Raw genomic sequence first — 25926 nt, forward strand, 5'->3', positions numbered from 1 at the left:
AGTTCTGCTGGCCAAGTAAATGATGCATGAGCAGCCTCCCAAAAGAAGATGGAAAATCCAAAGGAGTGGGAAAACCTGAACTATGCTTCTGGTCTTGGAGCCAGTGCCTCCCTCCAGCAAAGGGGATGGCCAGCACAAATAGTTTTTCCTACAATGTATTCTCCTCACTACTGTTCTGCAGTGATTTCCCTGGAGCCTTACAACTCTAACTCGAGAATTTTCCTAGCAGAAATTCCAAACTCAGATTTTTCTCCAATATTTCTCAATTCACTTCCCATTTTTTTCCCAGATTCTCTTTCATTTCCTAAGATTTTCACAAATTTCCACAAATGAAAACAACTCAGATATCCCAATAAACAACAACTGACACACATCTTAATAACTGAGCCATTGTTCCCACTGCTCCAATTTCTATTCAGCTATTTTTTGCCAGCACCTTATGGTACATAGCTCTTTTGGAACGCATAACCATTCTGTTCCTGTAGAAGTCAAACTTCATGGTTAAATCTTTTGTCCCACCCTCACCGCCCCCAAATCCTCTAAAGTCTTTTTTTCTCTGATTTCCCTTGCTTGTTACTGGAGCATTAAGTTGTAATGTACTGATCGCGCAGATCTTAAGAAACTGCATATAATTTTATACCTATCCAAGCTAGAAAACACTTGGCCTTAGTCTCTAATGCAGAGATGCTCCAATATGGTAGAAAATAGTCATGCAAATTAGTCTTAATTTATTCTAACCCATTCTTCCCATTCTCCAGGCTGACAGAACATTTCTGCCTGGAGATGACCTTTCCATAGCAGAAGTCTCCAAAACACCACTTTCTCTTTTTTTTTTTTCTTCACCAACAGCCCTCATCTCTTCCAGGTCTGTGCAAATAAACTCAAGATAAAGAAAAGAACTACTGTCAAGCAAAAGGCTACACTGACTTGTTCAAGTCACCTGAGAATGCCACCAAAATGGTTAAAGGACCATTGAGTAAACCTATACCTGGAACAAATTCTGAGCTAGATTTTTCTTTCTGAGCTTAGTATCTGAAAAATGTGGGTGAAAAGGAAATGACAAACACCTAGTTACTACCTCAGTTTCCTTCTTTACCCATCTGTTTTCATGATACCTTTTCCTTAAGGCAGAATCCCGACAAGCAAAGGACTTTCTACAGAACTCATAGAATAACCTTCATACTGCAAGGAACTGAATCCCTGTAGACTTACCCTATTAAAGCAAATGCTGGCAGCTCTTGCAGATCAAAGGGGAAATCCATGCGAAAGTTAGTTCTGAACAGGGCTGTGATGGTGACTGTGTAAGAGAAGAAAAAGGCAGAGAAGGAAAGGGAACAGTGAGGTGAGATGCTAAATGCCATAAAGCTGGGGGTAGGGAGAGAGCAAATAGCTATATACATGTATAGTTGCATAATATTATATCAAGTATTTCAGGTGTGCACACTGCTCTGATTTTGGTACTAATTTCGAGCACTTGTGACCTCAGTAGTCTAGGTGGCATAGGTTTGTGTTCAGAGAATGTATATATTTTTAGCTACAATCCCAGATTTTTAAAGACTTTCTTTTTTTTTTTTTCATTTTAGCTGTTCTTTAGAATATAAAAGGTCTTCCCATTTTGCTCACTGGCTCGATAAAAACTCTTTTTGCCAAGGCAGATAGTGCTCATATCCCTGGAGAATCCTTGTCACATACAGTTGTGATTGCTTTCTGAAAACGTAGCTCAGATCCTCTTTGAAGTTACATCTGTGCATTTTTTATGAGTGGTTCCAAAAGAATAAAACAGTCTTACAAACCAGAAATGGAAAAGAATAGCTAATACCTCTCTTCTCCAGGACACCTCTCCTTGTAGTGTGGCACTGCAAAAATGACTCAAATGGCAAAAACTCCTCTGCATTTACACGGAAGTGCCTAATTATGTGGAAGTGGTAAAAATCTGTATGCCAACAGGCGAAGTCAAAAATACCAAGCCCATACTAGGTGGAGACATAGCTGAGCGGATATAGGTATAAATCCCAACCAACTTTTAGCTCCAGGCTTCTGGATCAAGGAATTGTCTGAACAGTAAGAAAAGAAAGCAAGCAATGAAAATCAAGCATAATATGATAGCAATGGGAGACCTTAGTTACTTAGCATCTGGTTAGACAGTACCAGGTTTAAAGCAATGATTTAATCAGATCTTTGTGGGATATATTACCTAAGATACATGAGCCTGTTTAACAGCATTTACTGCCCAAAATGGAAATCTCTTATTCCCTTTCCTTTCACCATCCTCTTTCCCTTCTGGCTACTCTGTTCTGCCCCTTCCCTCCTTGACAAATTACAAAGCCTTCACTGATTTCTTTCACCTCGTTAATATATCAGAAAAAACTTATTCCAGGGTTAGTCCATTTCCAGGGTAGTGAACTGAATGGAGGTGTCCTCTGAAAAGCAGAAATAGCACAAGTGAGGGATGAAGACTGGGCTGGGACCAGGGAGGGCAAATGATGGTCAGAAAAGAAAAACATCCTATTTTTTTGTAGATGAGACCAAGAATCTCTAATCTCTATTTTTAGGAAAAAGTCAGTCTAAGCCACCAACTGACAATGACAAAAGTATAAAGAATTCATTTTCCAAGAGTCTGACAAGGTGACAAAGGTGACCAGTTCTTTCTATATTGAAAAGAGATAGAAAGAGACATCCATAGAGGGATTCAGACTACCTACCTTCAGCCTATCTCCTGAAGCTGATTAGTTAGGCTCTTTTCTAGAGGTGCTTATCTCTCCGTTGGCTATAGAGATAGCCAGTTGAGTAGTTTAGAGAATCTGCCCAGTTCTTAAGTGGTGAAAGCTAACAGAGAAAAGTTCCATCACGAAAGAGACTAATTAAAAATGTGTAAATATTAAAGGTTTCAGAACTATGGAAAGGAAATATTTTTCATAGATAGTTGGATCATGGAACTACTTAACCCTAACAGTCACTGAAGCAGAATGTAAGAATCTATTAATATGAATATTAAAGCTGTCTAGATGATTTTGAAGAAGAGGCAGTAGAACTCTTAGGATTAAGCTATTGTCTAATGATTTGAGAAATCAGCGAAGAAACTAGAGTAGATGAAGTGAAGGATGGGAGAATATCTCTTATGTGTCTTCAAATTCCTTGTATGTTTCTCTGGAAAGAACAGAACATGTTTTTTGAGTCAGATGTGATGGCTGAATATCCCTCAATACAAGGCAATGTTTCAACAGGAAAAGATGTAGTCATTTTCTATATCTGGATTCAAAAGCACCTTCTAGTGAAATAGAAATGAAATAGAGAAATCCAACTGTGTGAAGTCAATACAGACATAAATTATAGCAATATTTAAGTAAGAGCCCATGTGTAGCCTAGATCAATAAAACAAACAAAAGCAGAAAAATAAAAGATAAGGGCGTAATAAGCAAGAAGTTCACAAAGAAATGACAGTCTCTTGTATCAGCCAGAGCTCTATTCCCACATGCTCTGCTGAACATGCTTTTCGTGTGCTATTTCTGTCTGCACAAAAGTTGCACTTATCTTTTTCAGTTATTTGAAGACAGTTTTTATTTTTCCTTTAGAGTTACCATGAAGTACATTTGGACTTTTCAGTCTTCCTATTCTTCACACCCTACTAATCATGTGCCTTCCTACTTATTTCATCACCTCAATTTCCTGAACTATTTCTTGTTTTCTTTTTTTATGCTTCTGGTCAAGAGATGACCAAACCTAACCAGTGGTATTTCAAGTGCAACAGAGCAGCATACACTATAGTATATAAAAATCTCTCTAGATTTTCAGTCTTGGCATTCTGTTGACCAGAGGCAAAAATTTCACCTTAAGGCTCTCTTGATGAGGAGTCATATTCAATCATTTTTGGTCAATATGCCCCATACACCTACAGACAGATAAAGTAGACAGCTAGTCACATAGGATGCTTCTTTTTCCTTCTCTATTTCTGGAAGTCACATTGGATGGCAGAAATTTCGAACTTTGGCTTTGAGAAAGATGGAAAAATAATAAATTAATAGAACAATTTGGGCACAAAAAAAGTAGAAATGTTTTTTTAGCTTACTTGCATCCTTGTTCCAGACAGCAAGGACTCGAAAAATGAAGGCACTAAAGGTAGCTGCAAAGAAACCTCTCCAATAATTGCGAACAGCAAAGTAAGTGGAAGTGACCTCAATGCTGAAAAGGACCCCTGGAAAAAAACAGATATGTAGTTACTTGCAAGTAAACCTACAAGTCTTCACATCCCAGTCTGCTGTCATCTTCCTGCTGTGGTCACAGTGTCTACACCAGAGAGTCTGCAAAGGGGGCAAAGCTAAAATCATGTCAAAAGTGTTATGTCAGAAACATAAGAGAGGCTCCTAGACAAGTATCTAAAGAGCCTTCCCCTCTTGCCTTCAGGAGGCTGACAACATACGGAGAAAATAATGAAAGATTGCATCAGAGAAGCTGGGGAGACTGAAAGCATTAAAGGCAAGTTTCTTTGTTCAAGATAGGTGACAGACCAAGAAGAGGGTGTAGGAAAGGGGAAAAGGAGACTACAGCTAGGCAGGAGAGGATTTAAGTACCTGAGAAAGAGGAAAGCAAAGTGAACAGCCACTTGCCTCCAAGTGGTGTCCCAAAGCAGCAGCCGACCCCAACAGCACAACCCACAGTCAGGACATCTGTGTAATAATATGGCTGCTACTGGTGGAAGAGACAAAAAGAGACAAACAAACAGAAGAAAGAAGAGAAGAAAGGAAAGAGAAACAGGAATTAGCAGGTACAGCCACATGGTATCATTTAGTTCTGTTACCAATCTTGGGTTTATGCTTATCTTGCTTTTCTCTCCTGGATGGCTTCAAAATAGTCAAAACACCTGGCTCAAGGTATGCCTGGAGTTACACCTTTAAAACACATGGAAAAGGCAGCATTCTGCATTTCATTGAAACATGCACATTTGTGTCACTATTGAAGAAATGTCTTATGGAAAATCCTTGGGAAGCTGGAGGTCCACATTTGTTTTGCTCTATCTCTTTTACTCTGGTAGGAGATTTTAGAATGCACATGTGCAGAGAGTACCTCAAGGAAAAAAATCGCTGAGTTTCGATGCACAAGGTACATACATATCCAGAACTGAACTCAGACAGCTGGTGTACATTCTATCATCCTGAGTAGGTAAGAGGATCATGCAGTAAAATACTGAAATCTCTTAGTGAAAGCAATCAAGATACTAAAGTAAAACGAGACTGTTTGGAGGACACAGAGCTGCTGAAAGGGAGAAATTCACCTTCCCCTCTTTCTCCAAGATTTGGAGAAGTACCTGAGGACCCTGCAATGCCTGGTGAGGAACCTTAAGAAAGGGAAGCAGATAAGTTTTGTGTTGTCTATAGCTTAGATGATTTTTAGTACAGAGAACACTAGGGTTAAAGCCTGTGTTTTTTGGTGCTTCATGCTATCACTCATCCTCAAAGTAGCCTATTAGATCTCCCACAAGAATGGAGTTTTGAGAAGGGTATTTTTGTGTTACTGTGGTGATAGAAATGGCCAAGGTGACCTCTAATGGCCAAAGACCATGAAAGCCCTGTGTTTGATGGAGCTTCAGCCAAGAGACGTGTCAGGGCTGTAAGGCTGGGGACCACTCCCTGGCTCCAAATAGAGTGGCCAAATATGCAGATTTGTCCTGGGTATCCTCTGGGCACTGTGCATTGCCCCTGTGAAATAATCATTTGTGAGAGTTGGGAGGGCATATGACAGGGGCTTTCATTCAAAGTGTCAGGATTAGTGTGATGTTTATGCTGTACCCACCAGCATTATGATTTACAATTTGAAACTGAGGATACAAGTCACATGGCCTGAAGTGTGGCAACAGGTATGTGGAGTAGAGGGCACAAAACTTTATATGATAGTGTAAGAATAATTTAAGATTTAAGATTCCCAAGCATGGTTTTCTCTTAACCGTGCTGGCCACTGAGAAGGGTCACTGGCATGTGGCATCCCTCAGATGATAATCTGACACTGGTTTGCTGAATGTGCTGAATGGTATGGACCAAAACCAGGCCAGGAAACATGCCAATGAACTTGGCTCATTCCCTGATGTTTCTAGCAGCATTTCAAGAGGATTTGAAAAAAAAAGAAAAAAAAAAAGAGTACTAGAGGACTCTTAGAAAGTGCAGATCTGTGCACCATTTGCTTGCCAAGGAATAAAATAGTTTTCAAACCTATATTGAGGGCTCCTTGTAATTACACAGGTGTTCACCAGGATTAGTATAAAAAAATGTACAACATGAGTGATTGATATTAACTTGCAAGCCATATCCAGGACTTAGGTAAACTAAAGATTATGTCTCCTAGGTAATGGAAACCACATTTGGCAAGTTTGTGGACATACATTAGGAGAAAGCAAATAAGGTTATGAAAACTATGATAACTTCCAACTCCTCTACTGTGATGTAATCAGAGAGTCATATCAAGTTTTAGGCTTCAGACTCTGGAGGTCTCTTCTCCAACAACTTGCTCAGAGCTAGGCTAATTCCAAGGTTTGGTCAGATTTCTCAGGATCTTTTCAAGGGCAGTCCTGAATATCTCTAAGGTAGAGATTCCCCAGACTCCCTGGGTACCTGTGCCATCCTGAACCATCTTTGTAGAAAAGGGAGAATTTTTACATTACACATAATATTTTCCATGTTGTACTACATAGTCTTATGTCCTTTCGCTGTTCTCTAAGAAAAGTCTGACTCCATTGTCTCTCTCTAACCTCTCTTTTGTCTATAGGAAGACAGTAATTAGACCACTCTTTCTTTAGCCATTTTTTTCTCCAATACTCTAGGCTGTAGACTGTAAATTACAAGCAATGTGTCCTGCCATTTCTGAGCCTATATTAATTCTAGATACAGAGCATGAAGCAAAACTTTAGGCTGTCTTAAGGAAGCGGTGGGGAGTGGTTTGCACTGTTTTTCTACAATTAAGAAAAATCGCTTCTTCTGTATGCTATTGATAGTTCCAGCCATGATTGGCTTACTCCTTGGTTTTCAACCATCTTTCTCTCAAGGTTTTTGGCAGGCTTACGAACTTGCCTTGAAACTTCAGGCTTCAACTCAGGCTGTCTCCAACTTGCTATACTGCCCTCCCACACAGCTCTCAAGCTCCCTGTTGCTGAACCTGATTTTCTTCCTGATATGTCTTTTTTTTTTTTCAGGTCATCGGTTGAGGAAACTTTAATATGTAATGGACAAACTAGTTTCCTAGGATTTTTTCCTTTTTTTTTTTTTTTTTTTACATAGCAAAATGTATGACCATCACTAATGCTGTTATCACAATGAAAGACTACATTGTATCTAACTCGTCCATTTCAAGACTAACAGCAAAGTTGTGCATGGATGAAATAAAGGTGTTTTAGGAAAAAAACATTCATATTTCAAAAAATCCTTAAACTTCTGGACAGAATAACTAAGAAGAACAATTCAGGCATAGTATGTAGGGGAGAAAGAGGAATAAAGGAACAACAAAGTTTAACATTTTAAGACTAGTTACTTATGAACATATTTTCACTGTTTTAAGAACTTACTATGTGTCTCTGTCACATGTGCTATTTAAAAAAAAAATTCCCTGATTCAGAAGACTAGTACAGATGAGAGAGAAGAGAGAAAATGTTCACAATTCACCTCACAGTAAGATCACATCAAATAGAAAAATAGAAAGGGAGTTCTGGAGCTGTCTCCTCCAACTCCTTGCTCAGAGTTAGGCTTAGTCTGAGGTTATATGAGGTTGCTCAGGATATTGTACAGGAGAATCCTGAATATCTCCAAAGGTGGAGATTCCCCAGCCTCTGGGCATCTGTCTCAATACTGAACCAGTCTCAAGGGATAGGGACATTTTTCCTTTATACATAGTCCAAGTTTCCCATACTCCCAGCTTCATGCATTGCCTCTTGCACTACATACTTCCGAGATGAGTCTGAGTTCTCTAAAATCCTCCTTTAGGTGACATAAGACAGCAAAAAGACTTTTTTAACTGTTTAAAGACTCCTTAAACTGTTATTCTCCAGGCTGATAAACCCAACTCCCTCAGCCTTTCTCCATACGTAATTACTCCAGCCTCCCAACCTTCTTATTAACTGTCTGCATCTCTCTTGCCCAGGAGAGCCCAAAAAATTTACACAGAGATTTTTTTCTGTTCTCCAATCCATTGATAAAAATATACATACAGTTGTTCACTACTGATGCTATCACTTCCTGTCAAAATTGCTGTCATCTCCTGCCCTTAAATGATGACACCACTTACATGAAGTGTTTTTTAGCTTCTGTTCTCTACCAAATCTTCATTATTTTGTGAACAGAAATTGGCGTTTTCCATGTTGAACAACTCTCTGGAAGCAGGCAGGGACTGAACAAGCTGCATCGTTAGAAACCAGCACCATAAAAGATGTCATTTTTCCTATGCCCTTTGCAGGATAAAGTTTTCTCTTTCTTCTATTGCCTGCAATTACATGATGCTGCAGAGCTGAAGAGACATTTGCGAAGAACCTGCCCAAGACCAGGGCATTTCACAGTGAGCGGCAAGATGAGGTGTACATCAAATGTCACATACAGGAAGACACTTGCCTCCAAGAGGAGCCCCGAAGCAACATCCAACTCCAACTGCGCAAGCCGCCACCAGGAGATCGAGCTGCCTGTGCACATTCTGGAACAGAGAGTGCAGCCAGAGAAGGGCATGCTGGGGTTAGAAGGAGCAAAGCCAACGGGTTAGGACCCAGAACACTGATACAAAGCAACAGCCAGCAGCAGATTCAACCATTGCTATTCTAAATATCAGCCTCTGCACGATTTAGCACGATCTTTAGTAGGGTCAGCTGGCTACAACAGGGAGAACGGGTCATTATGCAGAGACAGGATTTACTCAAGTACAACAGCACCTCTTACTGTTGTACTGCACAGCCAGCTTCTGCTGGGAACCTGTATGTAAAGCAATTGCTACATATAGCCATGTACAGAGTTAATAGATTTTTTATGCAACCAGTCAGTACAATGATCTCCACACACAGGCTTTTGTACAGCAGCAAAAGCCTGGAGACTGTGTCTATAGTTAGCAATGCATTACACATTCTGGTTTAAAGACAAGTTGATCTTGGTCTGTAGCAACTTGAGATTTTTTTTTTTTTAAAGACATTCACTGCAAATGTTTCCACTTCGTGATACAGAAAACTTGTCAAACCTACATTCCTAAACAGCCTCCGTGTAATGCAGTGGCTAATATACCTGCCTAGTCCTACATGGTTACTGGACTGTATATCTGGCCTCCCACATTTTCTTTCATTTGTAATTTACTTCTGTATAGCAGTATGATAAACTTGAATTGGTAGGCTCCCTCTGCATCTTGTGGGCTACCCATGTTACTCTACCTTCACAGGAGGAATCAGCTAGTGTGTTATAGGAGTTTGATGTATAGAAGAGCTATATGCAGAGATATGTGTCTTACCTCATACACACCACAGAAAATTGACATGAACTTGCTGAGTACAGCAGCACAGATGCTAGCAATATGCACAAAAGGACCCTGCAAGAGAAGAACAGGGGAAAATCAGAGAGGGTTGCCCTCTACCACTGATGACCATTTAGTCATCGCCCAACCTCTTTGACTGTCCTAACCTGCCCCTCATTATTTCTCTTCTTCCTTTCAAAGACTACTTGACTTGAGTCGCTGACCTTTCTGTAACAAGCCTTTCATAGAGAAAGGAAAATGGCCAATTGGACATAAGACTTGCTAGAAAGAACACAGATTTGAGAAGAGAAACAATGGCAAAGGAAAGAAAACATGATCTTCTTTCACAGACAATGTTTCCCTCCCACATCCTGGAAACCACAGCGCATGAAGATAGCAACATTCACCTCTTTCCCCACGGGCATGCCACTTCCAAGCCCAGCTGTAAGGCCCACAACTTTGGCCACAAAAGCTTTGAGAGTGAGGTATTCCTTGAGTACTACTCCCCTCATAATTGTCTTCAGTTCTGGAATCCCAGACCCTGAAAACAACAACAGGGGATGAGGAAACAATCAATAAGCAAATTGAGTATGAAAAAGAGACAGACAGAAACAGATCTTTCCATGCCTTCCACCCTCACCAACAGCCTGTGGGGAGACGAGATGGCAGAAAATGGCCGCAAACAGAATGAGAACAAGGGGGTATGTGACCCATGCCAAATACTGCATAGCGACATTCGGGTGCAGCTCTCTGTACATCCACTTGTAGGCTGTTGACAGACAAACAAAGAAGTTGTCAGTAACCACAGCTGCTCCAAATAGGTTGGAAAACATCCTCCAAACAGGTTGAAAAACAGGTTGGAATCACATACTTTCTAAACCTATAACCTAACTCTGCCCCTATGAACATTCCTGAGAAATGCTATCCTAAAGTGATACTTTTCTAAGGGAAGGATGATAATGCCTTGGAGTACAGGTTTCCAAGTAAAACGGGCATTTTTTACAGGAAGGATAGAAACAGCTTTCTATTTGTAGTCACTATTAATACCTGTATCCTAATGTGGCACTAGCAGAGTTACACTGTATGTAGTTGGGGATAAATCACTAAATGGGGGATCTTCATTTGGCAGCATGAAGACCTTATGGGTGCCCTGAATCACAATAAAGTGATTAATCAACAGCTAGTGCCCTCTTCTCCATCTCAATCATACGAAAATAAACACATAACCCTAGACAGGATGGGAAGCAGTGTAACAAGAAGGACCAGACTGCCACTCCCTTGTGGTCCTACAGTCACCAGGGAGCAGGAGTGAAAGGAAGCTGAGGTAATAGTTTGTCTTTGATTCACTCCATGTCCACTTCTTTCCACATTTTCCCCTACTGTCCCTTTAAAGAGCTAAGCTCTAGTTAAACTCCTTTCCTTACTATGTTACAAGTCCTTCAAACTTCCCTGGCAGCCAGGAGTGAGGATGGGAGACTCACATTAAAGGAAGAGGAACATTGGTCATTGGGCTTTGTAAACTATTGATTTGATTTACAATGCTGTTTTTGCAGCATTTGAAAAGAACTCACCCTGTAGGCTCTTCGCGCTGGCATAATCCATTCCCCAGCTCACCAGTGCCATGACCAGACCTAGCAGAATCAAGAAAATCCAGTCCTCTCCAAACTTCTTGGTAACATACTTCTGGATGCGTCTAGCACAGTCTGTTGAGGAGAGAGTAAACCAGAAACAATGAAGGGACACAAATGAAGCTTGTGTCTGTCTCTCCTCTCCTGTGTTGAGAACTGGTAACAGTAAGCATTTATTGGGAAGAACTCTGGACATAGCATCAAAGAACTGGCACTCATCCCTGGTTTACACAGTCCTGCAACGGCTACCAAAAAAAAAAGAAAAAAAAAAAAAAGAATGAGAAAGAGAGAAGAGGGGAGGGGTGTTTTATCCTCTTGGACACCAGCAGCAAAAATCTGACACAAGAAAGTTCTTTTCATCCTGTTACACAGATCTGTTGTAGAAGGGGAGATTATCTTGTGACTTTTTTCTGAACAGATCTGGGATATTTCTAGTGTGAAAGGGGATATGGAAATGTCTTTTCAATCCACTGTGTTTCCTTGTCCTTCCTTATTCATTTCTCCCCAGTCTAAGCTTCCTTATCTTTTTGCCCTGTTTAAGTTCCATCTCTCTGGCTGATCTACCAATGTTTGGTCGCAGTGTAAGTGGACATGAATTGTCCCCTACCTTGACATTTAGAATAGTGCTCTTCTTTGGTCTCTATTTGACTGTCACGTTTCAGGGTTCTTCCGTTGTTCTTCTGCACTTGTTTCTTATTCAGTAGTTTTGCTGCTTCTTTCTCAGAGAAGTCAGTTTTCTGGTCTGTGTATTGGCCATAAAGCTAGAGGAGCAAAAAGCAAGAGAGGTCAAAATGAAAAGTTAAGGCCAATATCCCTTCATAGACAGCATGAAAGATGTGAAGGCAGATCTACTAAAAGTTAGATGTACAGATTCAGGCATATCCAGGCAGGGAGACAGGGACACACAGAATCCCCTCAGAGATTTCCTTTCTGGTTCTAATACAGAAGGAGACAGTCTTGCTCATATTCATAGCAGCCAGCCTGCTGCTTTGGATGCATACTGTACAGAGCACAAACAATAGTGGCAGGAGAGGATCCTTAGGCTCTCCTATACACAAATTCAGGTCTGGGACAGACCATCTGACTGAGCTTTCCAAACATTTGTCATGCACAGATAACATACCTGGAATCTGGATATTTATTTGGGACAGCGAAGATCTCTAGAATTGTCCCTCTCATCTCTCTATGTCAGTACAAATATGAATCCAACCAATGAATCCAATCTCTGTACCCTGACTTTAACACTGATTTTTAAACTGCATTCTCTCTCGAAACAGAGTGCAGCTCTCTTCTGAAATCTCTCTATGTAAAAAAGCTACATAGATCGCTCTGGATCAGATTGCCAAAGCTTAAGCAAAATTTAATAATGCAATTAAAAAATAATTTAATGACACAGGCTAAGATGAGGTGCCTTCTTGCAACAGTGAAAATGTTCATCCTCATCTTCAACTAGGTTCATTTGAAATTCAAACTGTAAGTATCTTTGCCTCTGAGGAGTCCAATGCAATCTTGCTTTGAGCATGCCAGTCCCACTCATGTATCACCATGATCAGCATTACCAGCTACCACCTAACCCACTAACACAGAGATGTGATTTCTGTACAGATCATTATCTCCTGTAGTTTGCTTCAACTGCCAGTGCAAGGTAAGAGCTCTAAAATAAGGTCAGGTACTACACAGTGAGGATAAAGGAAATGAGTGAATTTGAAATCTCATATTTGCTAAAGGCACATGAAATTTCTCATGGTTAAATGTATGTCCCCCTTCAAAGATGCAGATATCCACTGATACATCATGCCTCACATGCTACTCAGTCACTGATGCCATAAAGTCTTTCATGTTAATGAAGGGGCATAGGACTTTTCTTTTAAATACAGCAGTAATTACAACTGTCTGTAGAACTTCTGACATTATCTTACAACTTAGTTTACTCTTCAGGTGCTAAACTCAGACTTATGAATGAACCAGCATCCACTGGCTGCTGGCTCAAATCTGGGATGACCATGGAATCCCCTTTGGAATACGGGATACCTACAGTCTCTTTGTGAATGGGTCTGACTAACTCATATTCTTCAAAATATTGCCTAAGGTGGGGGTTTCTTAGGTTTTCTACCATTTGCCCTGTTCCCATCTCTCCTAAATCCTTGCATTCCCTTTTTGGGAGTACAGTATATGATCACAGAATGCTAATTACATTGTAATATCTTAAGAAAGAGTAAAAACCTGTTCTTTCAGGTCTGAAGAAAAGATATTAAACAGACAGTCTGGAGATACAAAAAAAGGCTAAAATAATTCCCAAGAGGCTGCCACCCTCCGGTCTTTCTGATACAGTGTGTCTCACTGTTTCGTGAGATATCACACTACCAACAGAACACAGGAATGGCCTGGGAGTGTTCATCCCACTGCCAATGAATCCTGAATGAGGCATGCAGCCATTGTTGGTGCACAGAGTGAAAAAGAAGGGGCATCAGCACAGTTATCAGAGAAGAGCACATGCTAATTGCCATTACTTATTCAAACCATCTTCTCAAGTACCCACATATCTCCAACTCCTCTGAAATTACTAACTATCTAATCTAGTCATTGTCATCAAATACTAATCTTAGTAACATACAATTCACAGGTAGCTATGCATATGTGAACTGAGGAATATGTATGACATTTTTGCACATGGATTTGCAATAAACTTGGCAGCTATGCCTTCTCTTCAGCAAAGCGATCTCAAGTAGATTTGAAGAATTCTACCTATGCCCACTTGTTCATCTACCAGATTCCCTTGGGAGCAGACATCCTACCTTCCTCCTTTTGGGAATAGGCAGGGGAGATAATTGTTTGAGAAACTCCGAATAAGCCTCTCCATTGAAGGGTATCTTCAGGGACATACATTTGAGTTCAAAGTTCTCATCTGATGCATGACCTGTGGTCTTGGCACTTCACAGTTGCCAGAATGTGACTCTTTGTTTCTTCCTCAGTACAAATCTGCTTCTCTAAGATTTTCTGAATGGTTGTAAGAGGAGAGTGAGCAATACTCAGATTAGCAAAACTACACACTTCAGCTGGACAATCACAGGACATTTGCGACATATGCAGTATTACTACATGTGTTTAGGAGATGTTTATATTTGACAGCTTTGCTTAATCTCCTTTCTGAGTGACACAGAAGATTTTACTCATGTTCCTTTGGGACTTCCATGGTCTCAGATATCAACTGTAGAAAGTGGAAAATGCGGCTGACCTGAGAAAATTTGGGATCAAACAGATTCAGAGACTCATGGAGAGATTTAGAGTGGAATGTACCTCTGGAGGTCTCTAGTCCAAATCCAGTCTTACAGCATGTTAGCTCAAAATAGATCAGGCAGCTCAGAATCTTGTCCAGGCAAGTTCTAAACATCTCCAAGGGTGGAGATCCCCCACCTTCTCTGAGCACCTGTTCCAGTGCTGAACCAATTCATATCTCCAGAGAGCAAATATGACTGAAGGTCCTAAGTCTTTTATTTATTTGCATATAGTCATCAGCTGACATTTGTTCCATGCACAATAATTTGTTCTCAGAATATGCCTCTAGGTGGCTTCCCTGTTGTTCCTTAAAAAGATCCATTCTGTCTGAACACCTATTTGAAAGTAATCTTCCATTTATCACTGTACTGGAAACTGAATATTTTATTGTATTTTATAACTCCATCATTTTTATTAGGGCAAGCACCAAATCAGGCAATGCAATCTCTCAGCAATGAAGAATGTCATTTCTCTAATCACCATAATACAGAACCAGATAGTGAAACATCAGGTTGAAAGACTTGACAGATTCCACATACAAGGTAGGCTGTCACAAATAAAATTCAGTTCTAAGCAGCAGACTGTGCAACTTGTTTCCCTCACCATGTCTGTTTCAGCCAGCAAGGCTGCCAGCAGTAACAGATTTTGAATAAATCATCTTCACATTAATAATCATTTCAACTAATGTTTAATTTACCAGCAGAATTCATGAGTTCATATCAAATACAATTCAAAACATAAACTCAAATGCATGCCAAATATGAAGTTCAAGTTAGAGTCTTCTGCTTTTTCTCAGATAGGAGGACATTAAAATACAACAGTACAAGGGTTAAATGACATGGTGCAGCATCCTAATTCACTCATTCAGTCTGGCTAGAAAATAATTGATTCAGTACATGAAAGAGAAGGAGTTGGTCTCAGGATTCAAGGAAGGTTTCAGTGAAGATTTTGTTCTAGGAGTACAAGTTAGTCTCAACTAACATGCATGTTTTGTGCATGTGCTTTGCTTCTTTTGCATTCTGGCACTGTCTCAAATTGTAGGAGACTGTGGGACAGAGTAAGAATCTGGAAATCAAGAGATGGCCATGTTAGCAAAATTACATTAGGTCAGAAATTCCATTAGAAGACATGTAGAACTAGAAATACAATAAGGCTTGCACTGTTCTGTTCTTCTGACACTACCTCTCTAACACATGGAACACAGAGTTTCTGAACATCACAAAAAACAGGAAATAATTTTAGTAGATACCAATTTTCTAGTGGGATGGTCAGAAAGGTAATATTATGTCTCGCTTGGACAGATGATGAGAAATTGGGAACATGATAATGATACATAAACAGCTCAAGGTAAAAATACTGTTAAGGAAAAAAAAATCCAGGGAGAAAGCACAAGTTGGATAAAGTTCATTTTCAGGGAGGAAACATTAATAACTGTTGAACTGTAAAACAGCAGAGTTTTTCTTCCCCAAAAGATGGTGAGTTTTGTTGCTTGAGTTACTGGAGGAAAGCCTGCATGGAATCTCAAGGTAGAAACATATACTTCACCATGATCTCAAGACTTTTCTTGGAGCTACTGTCATGCATAAAACTCCTCTCTCAGCCCAAAGTCCATGGTGTTTCTCATGACATTTAGACCAAATGATATGTTCTACACAGCATACTCTACTGCTGAAATCCCTTCCCCCAGTGTTGCCAGTGCACACTGTTTCTAATCTTCTCCTCCTGGCCACTGCGGCAACCTTGGGCTCTGTACATTGCTCATTCCTCTCACTTCTGCTTTATGGCCATGCTGCTATTGCTAAATTGATTCTTCTTAGTTCTTTATGGGCAGATAGCAAAATAATTGCTATATTTGATCTCAAGCTTAAGAACTCCAAACCACACTTCGTAAATTCTAGGTTCAACTGCTTAGACATAGATCCAAGGAGGCACATATGAGCAGCTAGGGTTGGATGGGACAACAAGTAAATAATGATTTCCCCTGTAGAAGAGAGGGCAAAGGGGAGAATCTAACATCACCCCCCCCAACCTTATTGTGGGGTTAGAAAGACAACAGAGCCAGACTTCTCAGAGGAGCACAACAAAGGTCAAGAGGAAACAGGTCCAACTTACTTACAAAAAGAGGGAGATCTGACTGCATATAAGGAAATCATATCCCTATCTGCCCCATCCCAAGAGTGGATCGGCACTGGCACAGGTGCCAGAAACATTTGGGACTTCCCACGCTTAGAGGTGTTCAGGACTTGCCCGAGCACCTTGATCTTGCTTTGGAGTCAGTCCTTCTGTAGGAAGGTATTTAGGGCTAGAGACCTCCACAGGTGCCATTTAGGTGCCAGGTCACCTAAATCTTTCTGTGAGTCTGTTGTTCTGTAATACTGTACTGTTTAATTACCCATTGCACATCCCTCACAATATACTATTGCAATTTTGAGACCTCACTGCTATAAACATCTTTTCTGCAGTCATGAATAAAATAACCTCTAAATACTTCACCACTTGAAGCTGCTTGATGAAAAGCTCTCATTTCTCATGTAGAAAGAAAAAAACCCTCAAATCCTATCACGTACCTGTTTGTATATTTTATCACCATATATTTTGTCACCTATTGTATGCCTGTTACCTATTATCTTAACTGTCAACAATTATGTATATACTATTATCTACTATTATTATTCTTTTATTATTTAATATCTGCTAGATATGCTAGAAGATCCAAGATAAAAGCCAAGATGCCACTGTGCAGCATCCTGTGTAAACCCAGTCAAATCACAGATCCAACTTACATCTAAAACACAAGGCAATAGCTAGCCCAAGAAAACGACGCAATAGCTATCAGAATTAGCAATAGCTATTGTTTTCCATGTAAACAGCATAAGTGTGCATGTTTCTACAAGATGTGTACATTAGCATGCATAGTTACACTTCAACTGCATGCACACAAATGCATGACAAAATATATATATGCACAGCAAGTCTGATTTTGCAGAAATGTACCTGCATATAACGTTGTATACATAAACATAATGTTCATACACGTGTATGCGAGTATTTAAGTGCATATATTTCTAAAGCCTCTTTTCAGTAAATCTATGCATGCCCCAGTTCAAGAATGCAAAGTATGTTCATATATGCATGCTTGTTTGGGGACAATACCGGTTGAAGATACGCATGGCAAATTCATGTGATGGCCCACTCTTTTGTGCATGAGTTTGCCAACATTCATGTGATCAGCGTGCCTCAGTAGCTGAATGCAAAGATGTGCCAGTGGCAGCAAGCAAGAGCATGGAGGTAGGTGGTACTGCCTCACTGTGTGTCATCTGTACCTGATCGTGGAAAAGGTCTTAGGCAATTACAAATGTCTATGGGATGGATAGAGGTTAATTGGGGTATTTTGTGCATGGATGTGCTTTACAGGAGGAACAATTTGAACGTCACAGTTCCCTTTCATATAACCCACTAATGGTCCCTGTAACACAAGGCACATGTCCCCTCAACCATCTGGACATTGCTCTACTTGCACTCCACATGCCAGGCATATGCCATCCTCCTAGAACAGCTGTGAAACCTACCTAGAGCTAGCTCTGGACTCAGGCACGGCTGATGGAGATGGAACATTTCTTCTACATGAGCAGCCACTTCACTTGCAGTCCCTCCTGCCCAGGGTTGCATCTCCCAGCCTGGATGCCCCACCTGTGGCAGTGTGTATTGAGGGCTACCACTGCTCATGTCACTGGTGCTCTTAAAGGAGCTAAGGGATAGTAGCTGTCCCTGCTCTGCTCACTCCAAATGCTTTTTCATCAAGTGCTGCATTCCAGCATATCCCATTTGCTGGCTGGACTTCAGTACCTCTCCATCACATCACCTACCCATGCTCATCCTTCAGCATTCATTCACTAAGGGAGGATGCTGCAGCCAAACTGTTGCCTGATGTTAGTGTAAAAATAGCACAAACTACTGAAGTCAGCCTTTTTTTCCAGACACCTTCCAATTTTAGCTGCTGTCTCCATATAAACAAGCGAATGACTGTGGAACAACTTAGATACAAAACATTTGCAAACTCTCAGTCATTTTAGCTATTTTCAGAAGAGAAAAATCCTGAATACAACCATAAGACTGGTTCCCAAATCCATGCAGTGTGGCACACAGGATCCCCACTGGGCAGCTTGTCTACTGAAAGAGATTTTCTTTATGGCAAATACTTTTTTTCCTATCATCAAATCACAAAAATCTTTCAGAGATAATGCATCCCTCATATTTTCCTCTGCTCATACTTTCCCTATGTGAATTTCACATTCAGATAACCCCCCACACACATCCTCTTGCTGTCTTTCATCACTGAAATAGTTCCTTCATCATAATATCCTTTTATGTCAGCTTAGTCTGAGCAGAGTGGTAAGAAACAAGACACCAAGTCTCTGATGCAAACTCACCCTCTCACTCCTGCGCAGGCAGCTGTACCAAAGGGGAGGTAGAGGAGATACAGAGGACAAGGGGAAAAGATTCACATACAGCGCACATTTAAAGTCCCAAGCACATTTTTTTTTCTGCAATGACTGCTTGTGTGAACCAGAGCAAGAGTGAGATCCTGGTGTAAGGGTTAGGAAACTCCTCACTTGGACTCCGAAAAGAGCTACCAGAACTATCAATATGGGTCTTACGAGCATAAATTGCTCTTTGTTGAGGGAAAATTCAGAATGGAGCTCTGTAAGACTTTTCTATACAGCTGTGCCAATGGATACCCATCTATGCATCTCTGTTTTTACTCATCTATTTCTCTACTTAATATCACAGTGCGGGTGAAGGCAGGCTCAGTTTCTATTTGATGTTACAGTTGCATTAATGGTTCGATTCCACGTTCCAGTTCGCCCATTCTAACTCTCTTTTTAATCATAGCAACCGCTGACTTGAAATGCCAGTAGTATTCCTGGATATAAGTATGACTGTGGAAGTCAATGACTGACCTGGGAGACAAGAAGAGAAGGGGAAAGCTGGTAGGATTGGGAACAGACAAGGTTGTGCACTCTACAACACCATCCTAAGAGTCCCAAGAATCTTTGTGTTCCCAATGAAACCTGTGCTGCCATAAAGGTCCCCATTATGCAGCCCTACCTGTGGGTGGCTGAGAGAGTTCTCCAGATAGTGCAGGTCGTCCCCTGTCCCCCTGGCCTCGCGTCCTGCCTCCAAAGGTATCCCGTAACGGGTGCATCTCTCAAAGCGGACATAGTCGTACTGCGGTGTGCCCCCCCACAAAGCTGATTTCGATCTGGATTCCTGCGTCTTGTGCTCTGAGGTCTCCATGCCTCTCCTTTTTTCCACATGCTCAGTTTTAACAGAGCTGCTACTCTAGACCTTACCTAGAACTAACTCATGGTCTGGCCTTGACCATGGTCTCTGCACTCTTTCTTCTTTGCTTTCTTTCTCTCCTCAGACCACTCCAGGTTGTCCTGTTCTTCTACACCCTTTCTTTCTGACCCTCCTCCTCCTTGTGTCTCTCACTTTCTCCTCTTCCCACCCAAAGGCAGTGATTGCAGGACTTAACTATATTTATAGTAACCTTCCTCTGTCACATGATTCGCCAGTGCCACATCTGATCTGGGCAAAAGGGACTAACTCCACCAGGATTGAATATCAGGTGTGTGCCACAGGGGACTCCTGAAGGAGAGGGAAGGGGGAAGGGGAGAAAGGAAGGCGTATGAGAGAGAGAGCTAGAAATACAGAGTCATGAAGCAGACAGGAGGAAGCAAGAATACTTCTCCAGGAGGTCTCTTCCTACACATTTCCTTTGTCCTGAACAAGACATATTTGCAATGGGAACAAAATTCAGCGAGTTTCCTCTTTCTCTCCCCAGACATTAGCCTTCTGAAGAGTGAGAAGCAGTCATAAAGATACAATGCCAACTGTTATGCAGAGACAGAACAAGATGGGACAGGACACCTAGACTCCCAAGATACCTTTGTTACATCTCAAGTCCACAGTCTACAGAAGAAGCAAGTCCTAAAGGAGGACTCCAGCACATCTGTGAATTACTGGGCATAACTCCTAAATTCAAGCATTTCCACTTATTCTTGTGAGGAACAGTTTTAGAGAATGCAGCAAGATCTCTTTGTAGATATTCAGTTATGGGTATGTGCAGAAATTTCTGTTTTTGAGGCTCAGTTTTCCACAGATTTGAGCATTCAACAGCTTCTGCCACTTGTTTCTCAGCCAGCTGAAAAGGAATGAGCTCAGCCAATGCCACTGAACTATGAAACAGTAAAAGAAATGAGAAGTGTTTTCCAGCAACAAGGCCTAGAAACAACTCCCACACTGTCAGTGGTCTACCTGCAATTGCATTGCTTTTGATAGCTATTAGTCAACAAAGAGAAGTGAGTTCAAGAGGATAGGAACTGCAAAAACAACAACAACAACAAAAAACCTCAAAAACAGAACAAAACAAAAAGACTCCTGTCTATCTCAAGCACAAATACGAAAGAGCTACTGCTAAACAACTTCTTCCTCCTGCAGAAAGTATAATCTCTCCAGAATTATGGATCCCCACACTTTCACATTGCAAGGTAAGAGATTCACAGGCAGAGATGTGAGAGAGGTAAGAGATTCACAGCCCAGAGGGGGTGATCAGCGGCACAGGGTCTAGTTGGAGGCCTGTAGTTAGCTGTGTCCCTCACGGGTCAGTCCTCAGTCTAGTCCTGTTCAATTTATTCATCAATGACTTGGATGAAGGCACAGAGTGCTGCCTCAGCAAGTTCGCTGATGATATGAGATTGGGAGGAGTAGCTGATACTCTAGAGGGCTGCGCTGCCATCCAGAGGTACCTGGACAGACTAGACAACTGGGCAGTGAGAAACCTTATGAAATTCAACAAAGGCAAGTGCAAGGTCCTGCACCTGGGGAGGAATAACCCCAGACACCAGTACAGGCTGGGGACTGACCTTCTGGAGAGCAGCTCTGCAGAGAAGGACCTGGGCATCATGGTGGACGACAAGTTGACCATGAGGCAGCAACGTGCTCTCGTGGCCAAGAAGGCCAATGGGATCCTGGGGTGCATTAAGAAGAGCATCTCCAGCAGGTTGAGGGAGGGGATCCTGCCCCTCTACTCAGCCCTGGTGAGGCCACATTTGGAGTACTGTGTCCAGTTCTGGGCTCCACAGTACATGAAGAACATGGAACTGCTGGAGAGAGTTGAGTGCAGGGCTACAACGACGATCAGGGGCCTGGAACACCTGCCCGATGAGGAAAGGCTGAGAGAGCTGGGCCTGTTCAGCCTGGAGAAGAGAAGGCTGAGAGGGGATCTCATCAGTGTCTATAAGTACCTCAAGGGAGGGAGTGCAGAGGATGGTGCTGGCCTCTTTTCAGTGGTGGCGGCTGACAGGACAAAAGGAAACGGCCACAAACTAAAGCATCAAAAGTTCCACAGGAATTTAAGGAAAAAATTCTTAACAGTGAGAGTGACCAAGCACTGGAACAGGCTGCCCAGAGAGATTGTGGAGTCTCCTTCTCTGGAGATCTTCAAAACTCGCTTGGATGCAACCTTGTGCCACATGCTCTAGGTGACCCTGCGTGTGCAGGGGGGTTGGACTAGATGATCTCTAAAGGTCCCTTCCAAACTTAAGGATTCCATGATTCTATGATTTCAAAGAAGAGTTCCTAAGTGGAGAATGTCATCTTTATTGTCTGCACAGAAATTCACCTTCACTGATTTCTATCACAAATTTATTAACCATTTCCAACATATCAAAATGCTTTTGGAAGTCTAACCTAATTTATCTAGACACTGTGGGTCACATTAAAAATGGTGTATAGCATATATTCAATTGTGCATATAATACAGAAAAAAGTGCATCAAATATAGAAGTATATACCATATATGTAAAAGGTAAAGACCAACCACTCTGTACCTAAGCAAACATCAAAGCTGTAATATAGCACCAGATATTCCGTCACTATCACATTTACTGAAAGAGAACACTAATCACACCCATCTCAGTAAACTCAAGAAAACCTTTACTCAAAGGGGCACTCTTCTAGCTCTCATTTTTCGAATGCATGAATAGCACACAAGAAATTCCTTCAATAGAAAAAAAATCCTTTTGCCAACTAACCGAACACTACTGCCTGTGACATACTGTGGAATTCCCAAGGAAAATCATTATATAATTATATAATAAAATAAGATGATCCTACCTTGAAAGACATTTTCCATTACTGTCCCTCTCAGGCTCCAAACAGGTCACAGTTTCACTGAACTCATCACTAAGCACATGAGGGACCCCAAGGCTCAGGATTGGGCAGATATCTCTAGATATTACTCAAACAAGAAACCTTTACTATGAAATAATGTAATACACCTCATCTAGTGCCACAAATGGTCAAACAGTAGAAACTGAACAATCATTATGCACATATTGTGTATATATACACTCCTACATGTGCAGCTAAGGGCATAACAGTTATTTAATTCCCTCTCATCAAATGGTCTCTCAGACAGTGCCTTTGAAGAATAAGACTAGGAAATGAAATTAACGATTCCAGTGAATCACAGAATATATGCTGTATATGTTACATGTAGACTTATTTACTTTATAGCATCATATCATCTGCACACTAATATTATCATGTTCCACAGATTATAAATCACCCCTTCCTCTCTTTCCCCTAAAGGTAAGCACTTTATTAGCACTCTTGGTGCTTTTAACATCCACTCCATACGAGAAGGTACCAATAACAGTCTGTCACAGATAATCTTACTGGTACTAATCCAGTTACACCCAATGCAACTATTCTCAGCTTTTTCCTTTTTAGCTTTTTTAGTGTTTTTAGCTATGCTGTTTCTATTTCAGACTCAAAGAAGAACTTGTAGGGCTGACAGCTCATCTACTTTATCCAGCTGCCCAAGCTAGTCTAATGAAAGGTATTCCTCTGGCTCTATCTGTTGTCTTATCCATGTTTTCAGACCAACAAGTCACAGAAGCAGAGAGAATCTTGAGTACAAACGCAGAGATCTGTCTTTCTGCACTATGGCTGTACAAGTGCTTTCAGATCTCTCTCCTTTCACGTATTCTGCAATCCCCTGTGATAATTTATCTCAATATATCTTTTCTATTGCCAGTCTGTCCTACTCCCTCTCCTGCCTCCTTTTTGCTATAGAGACTTAGTACTGGTAGGGCACAGCAAGGTGGTATTTCTGTTGCTTGGAAGGTTAGCAATAGACTCAGGAGACCAGTCTCATTTTATATAACAATGAAAGACAGAGGAAGACATAATAATCATCTTTTTGCTAGTCACAAACATGGACACCCTGCAGATATGACCTCTCACAATCCCATAGGCGCACGTCTTCAAAGAACTCACAAAAATGCAATGCCCTCAGCAGGCCTTTCTAGATTTCCCCACAGCACACAAGAGGAAAGGTGCTTTTACACCAGCTTTTACAGTACTTTATTCTTCACATACTATAGTTCATAGAGGGACACCAAAGTGTCACTTCCATTGTGCCGTCTTCAAGCAGGACACCTGCATGACACATGAAACTACTGCTACAGCCCAGAGCAGGGTCTTAAATGTGAAGAAGTGAGTAATAGAAGTTAGAAGTCTCACCTCAGATTGATCTCTTCTCCAGGCAGCCATCTATCTTTTTCCCTCCTTTTCTCAGTTTGTCCTGGGTCTCACCCTTTTGTCTTGACTTAATGTCTCTTTCTGCCAATATTTCCTTCTCCTGACTGTCTTCCAGAATGCAGAAATAGAGTACCCAGTCTTCCCATCCTACTGCCTATATAGTGAAAGTTCTGATCAAGTGAGGGGGCAGGGGAAATAAAGAAATGATTGAATGAAAGGGAGATATAGGCTGACCTTGAACACCAGCACTTCTCTCATAGTCCTGTATCAGGGATATTTATCACCTGAAATCACATTACTATAAATCAAAAGAGACAAGGTTAATGTTGTCCCCTGTGCCCTTCCCACGCAATTATCAGACATCATACTAATTTCCAAGCCTTCTGTTTATACTAGTGCTTTTTATGTTTCTCTACTAGCCTCATCCTTAAAGATCTGGCGCATTTGGTTTCACTATATGCAAACCTTATAACCCGCCAATAGATTGTGGACTTCTCTGGAAAGACACATAATATCTATTTAACAGCCAACATCAATAGTACATGCACAGAAATTATAAGGGATAGTGACACAGATTCTTTTACTGTCCCTAACAACTGACATGAGTTAAATTTGTGGAGGTAGAATTATTGTTATTCAAAACAACACATAAAGATGAGAAAGAAGTATTTTATAAATAAAGAACAAATCACATTCCATGCTTCAGAGAACTCAATCCAAGAGATCCGTAAAGTTGTAAAAGAGAAAATACAAAGGTGTGGCTGTGAGACAAAAGAAACTGCAAAAAATGAAGTGAAAAAAAAAAAGAGTTTTGCAGAATGAAGAGGAGAAAGGTGACAGAAGGAAGATCACTTTACAGTAACAGTGGCAATGAGGGATAAAGACAATGAGGCAATAATAGGCAAAGTGCGCATGGAAAGGGATGTGATGCAGGACAGGAATAGGCCACAGCAAATGTAGTTCAGCTCAAGTAATAGACACAGATGGAGCAAGAAAAAAAAAGGTAAGGTGGGAAAAAGCTTAAACTGCCATAAGATAAGGCAAAATCTAATCTAGGTGAGAACAAGGGACATCTTAAATGGGACATTTTATAAGGGAAGGTACCCAAGGAGGCTTCAAAGAGCTGTTACCATGCAATCAGAGGTTTGGGGAGAAAGAATGTTTTGAAAAGAGTTAGTTGGAGGGAAGGAGACAGGGAGATGAGACAGCTTTTCTAGTGAAGAAAGAATAGAGCAGAGACTAATATTTGAGCAATAGGGAGAAATCTAAGATGTGCAGCAGGACATTGTGAAAAAAACTGAGTAAGGAAACATGATGACCGAAAACCCTCAGAGATGATTTAAAAGATTGGTAGACTTCATGGTGAAGAGCAGAAAGTCCAGAAATTTTAAGAACTCTCATAATGGAGAAAAAAGAAGATAACATGAAGATATTCGAAAGGACATGAAATCACTATTACGAGATTGAATAGAGGAGAACTGACAGAGACTGGACAGATTTAGAGAATCATCAACTTTCATAACTCAAATTGGGAAAGTATGAAGTGAGCAGAAGAGAGATAGAAGAGAAAAAAAGTAGATCTTAGGACTGAAACAAAGAAACACTAATAGAAAAAAAAAAAGACACAAAGGAGCCATGAAAGTAGATGTTGGAATTGTTGGATGAGGCTAAGGAATTTTGAAGAGATCATGATATGGTATCTATATTACAGGTTGTAGCAAAAAACAAGTGAGCTTTAATGGAATAGGTTTATGTCCCATTAAAAAACAAAACTCTGATGGTCACATAGAGCACTGTGCAAATTCACCTCAAAATAAAATGAAATAAAGGCATTTCAGTGTTGATGCTAGTATCTAAGAAAGGTCATTGGTTAATTTGAGGTTGTCTTGTCTCATATTGTAGTATGGCTATAGTTTGGAACTGAGATCAAAAAGGACAAGCAGAGAGAACT

The 25926-nt window shown here is 40.9% G+C and overlaps 1 protein-coding gene across 1 annotated transcript in view; it reads right to left on the minus strand.

The window, feature by feature from the left end:
* The window catches only part of LOC104564920 (chloride channel protein 1), a 36562-nt gene extending 16889 nt beyond the window's left edge, over nt 1-19673 (minus strand). The window contains exons 1-9 of the mRNA XM_088520809.1: nt 19473-19673; nt 11695-11848; nt 11031-11162; nt 10100-10228; nt 9867-10000; nt 9457-9534; nt 4605-4683; nt 4067-4192; nt 1213-1297 (exon numbers count right to left, since the gene is read on the minus strand). Coding sequence (XP_088376935.1) covers nt 1213-1297; nt 4067-4192; nt 4605-4683; nt 9457-9534; nt 9867-10000; nt 10100-10228; nt 11031-11162; nt 11695-11848; nt 19473-19661 — 1106 coding nt within the window. The 5' untranslated portion in view covers nt 19662-19673. The remainder of the gene's footprint in view (nt 1-1212; nt 1298-4066; nt 4193-4604; nt 4684-9456; nt 9535-9866; nt 10001-10099; nt 10229-11030; nt 11163-11694; nt 11849-19472) is intronic.
* Between the last annotated feature and the right edge of the window lie 6253 nt (nt 19674-25926).

This window comes from Tinamus guttatus, unplaced genomic scaffold, assembly GCF_059628265.1.
Source record: "Tinamus guttatus ecotype Peru unplaced genomic scaffold, ASM5962826v1 Tinamus_guttatus_pri_ptg000098l, whole genome shotgun sequence".
In the NCBI taxonomy this organism is placed as follows: Eukaryota; Metazoa; Chordata; class Aves; order Tinamiformes; family Tinamidae; genus Tinamus; species Tinamus guttatus.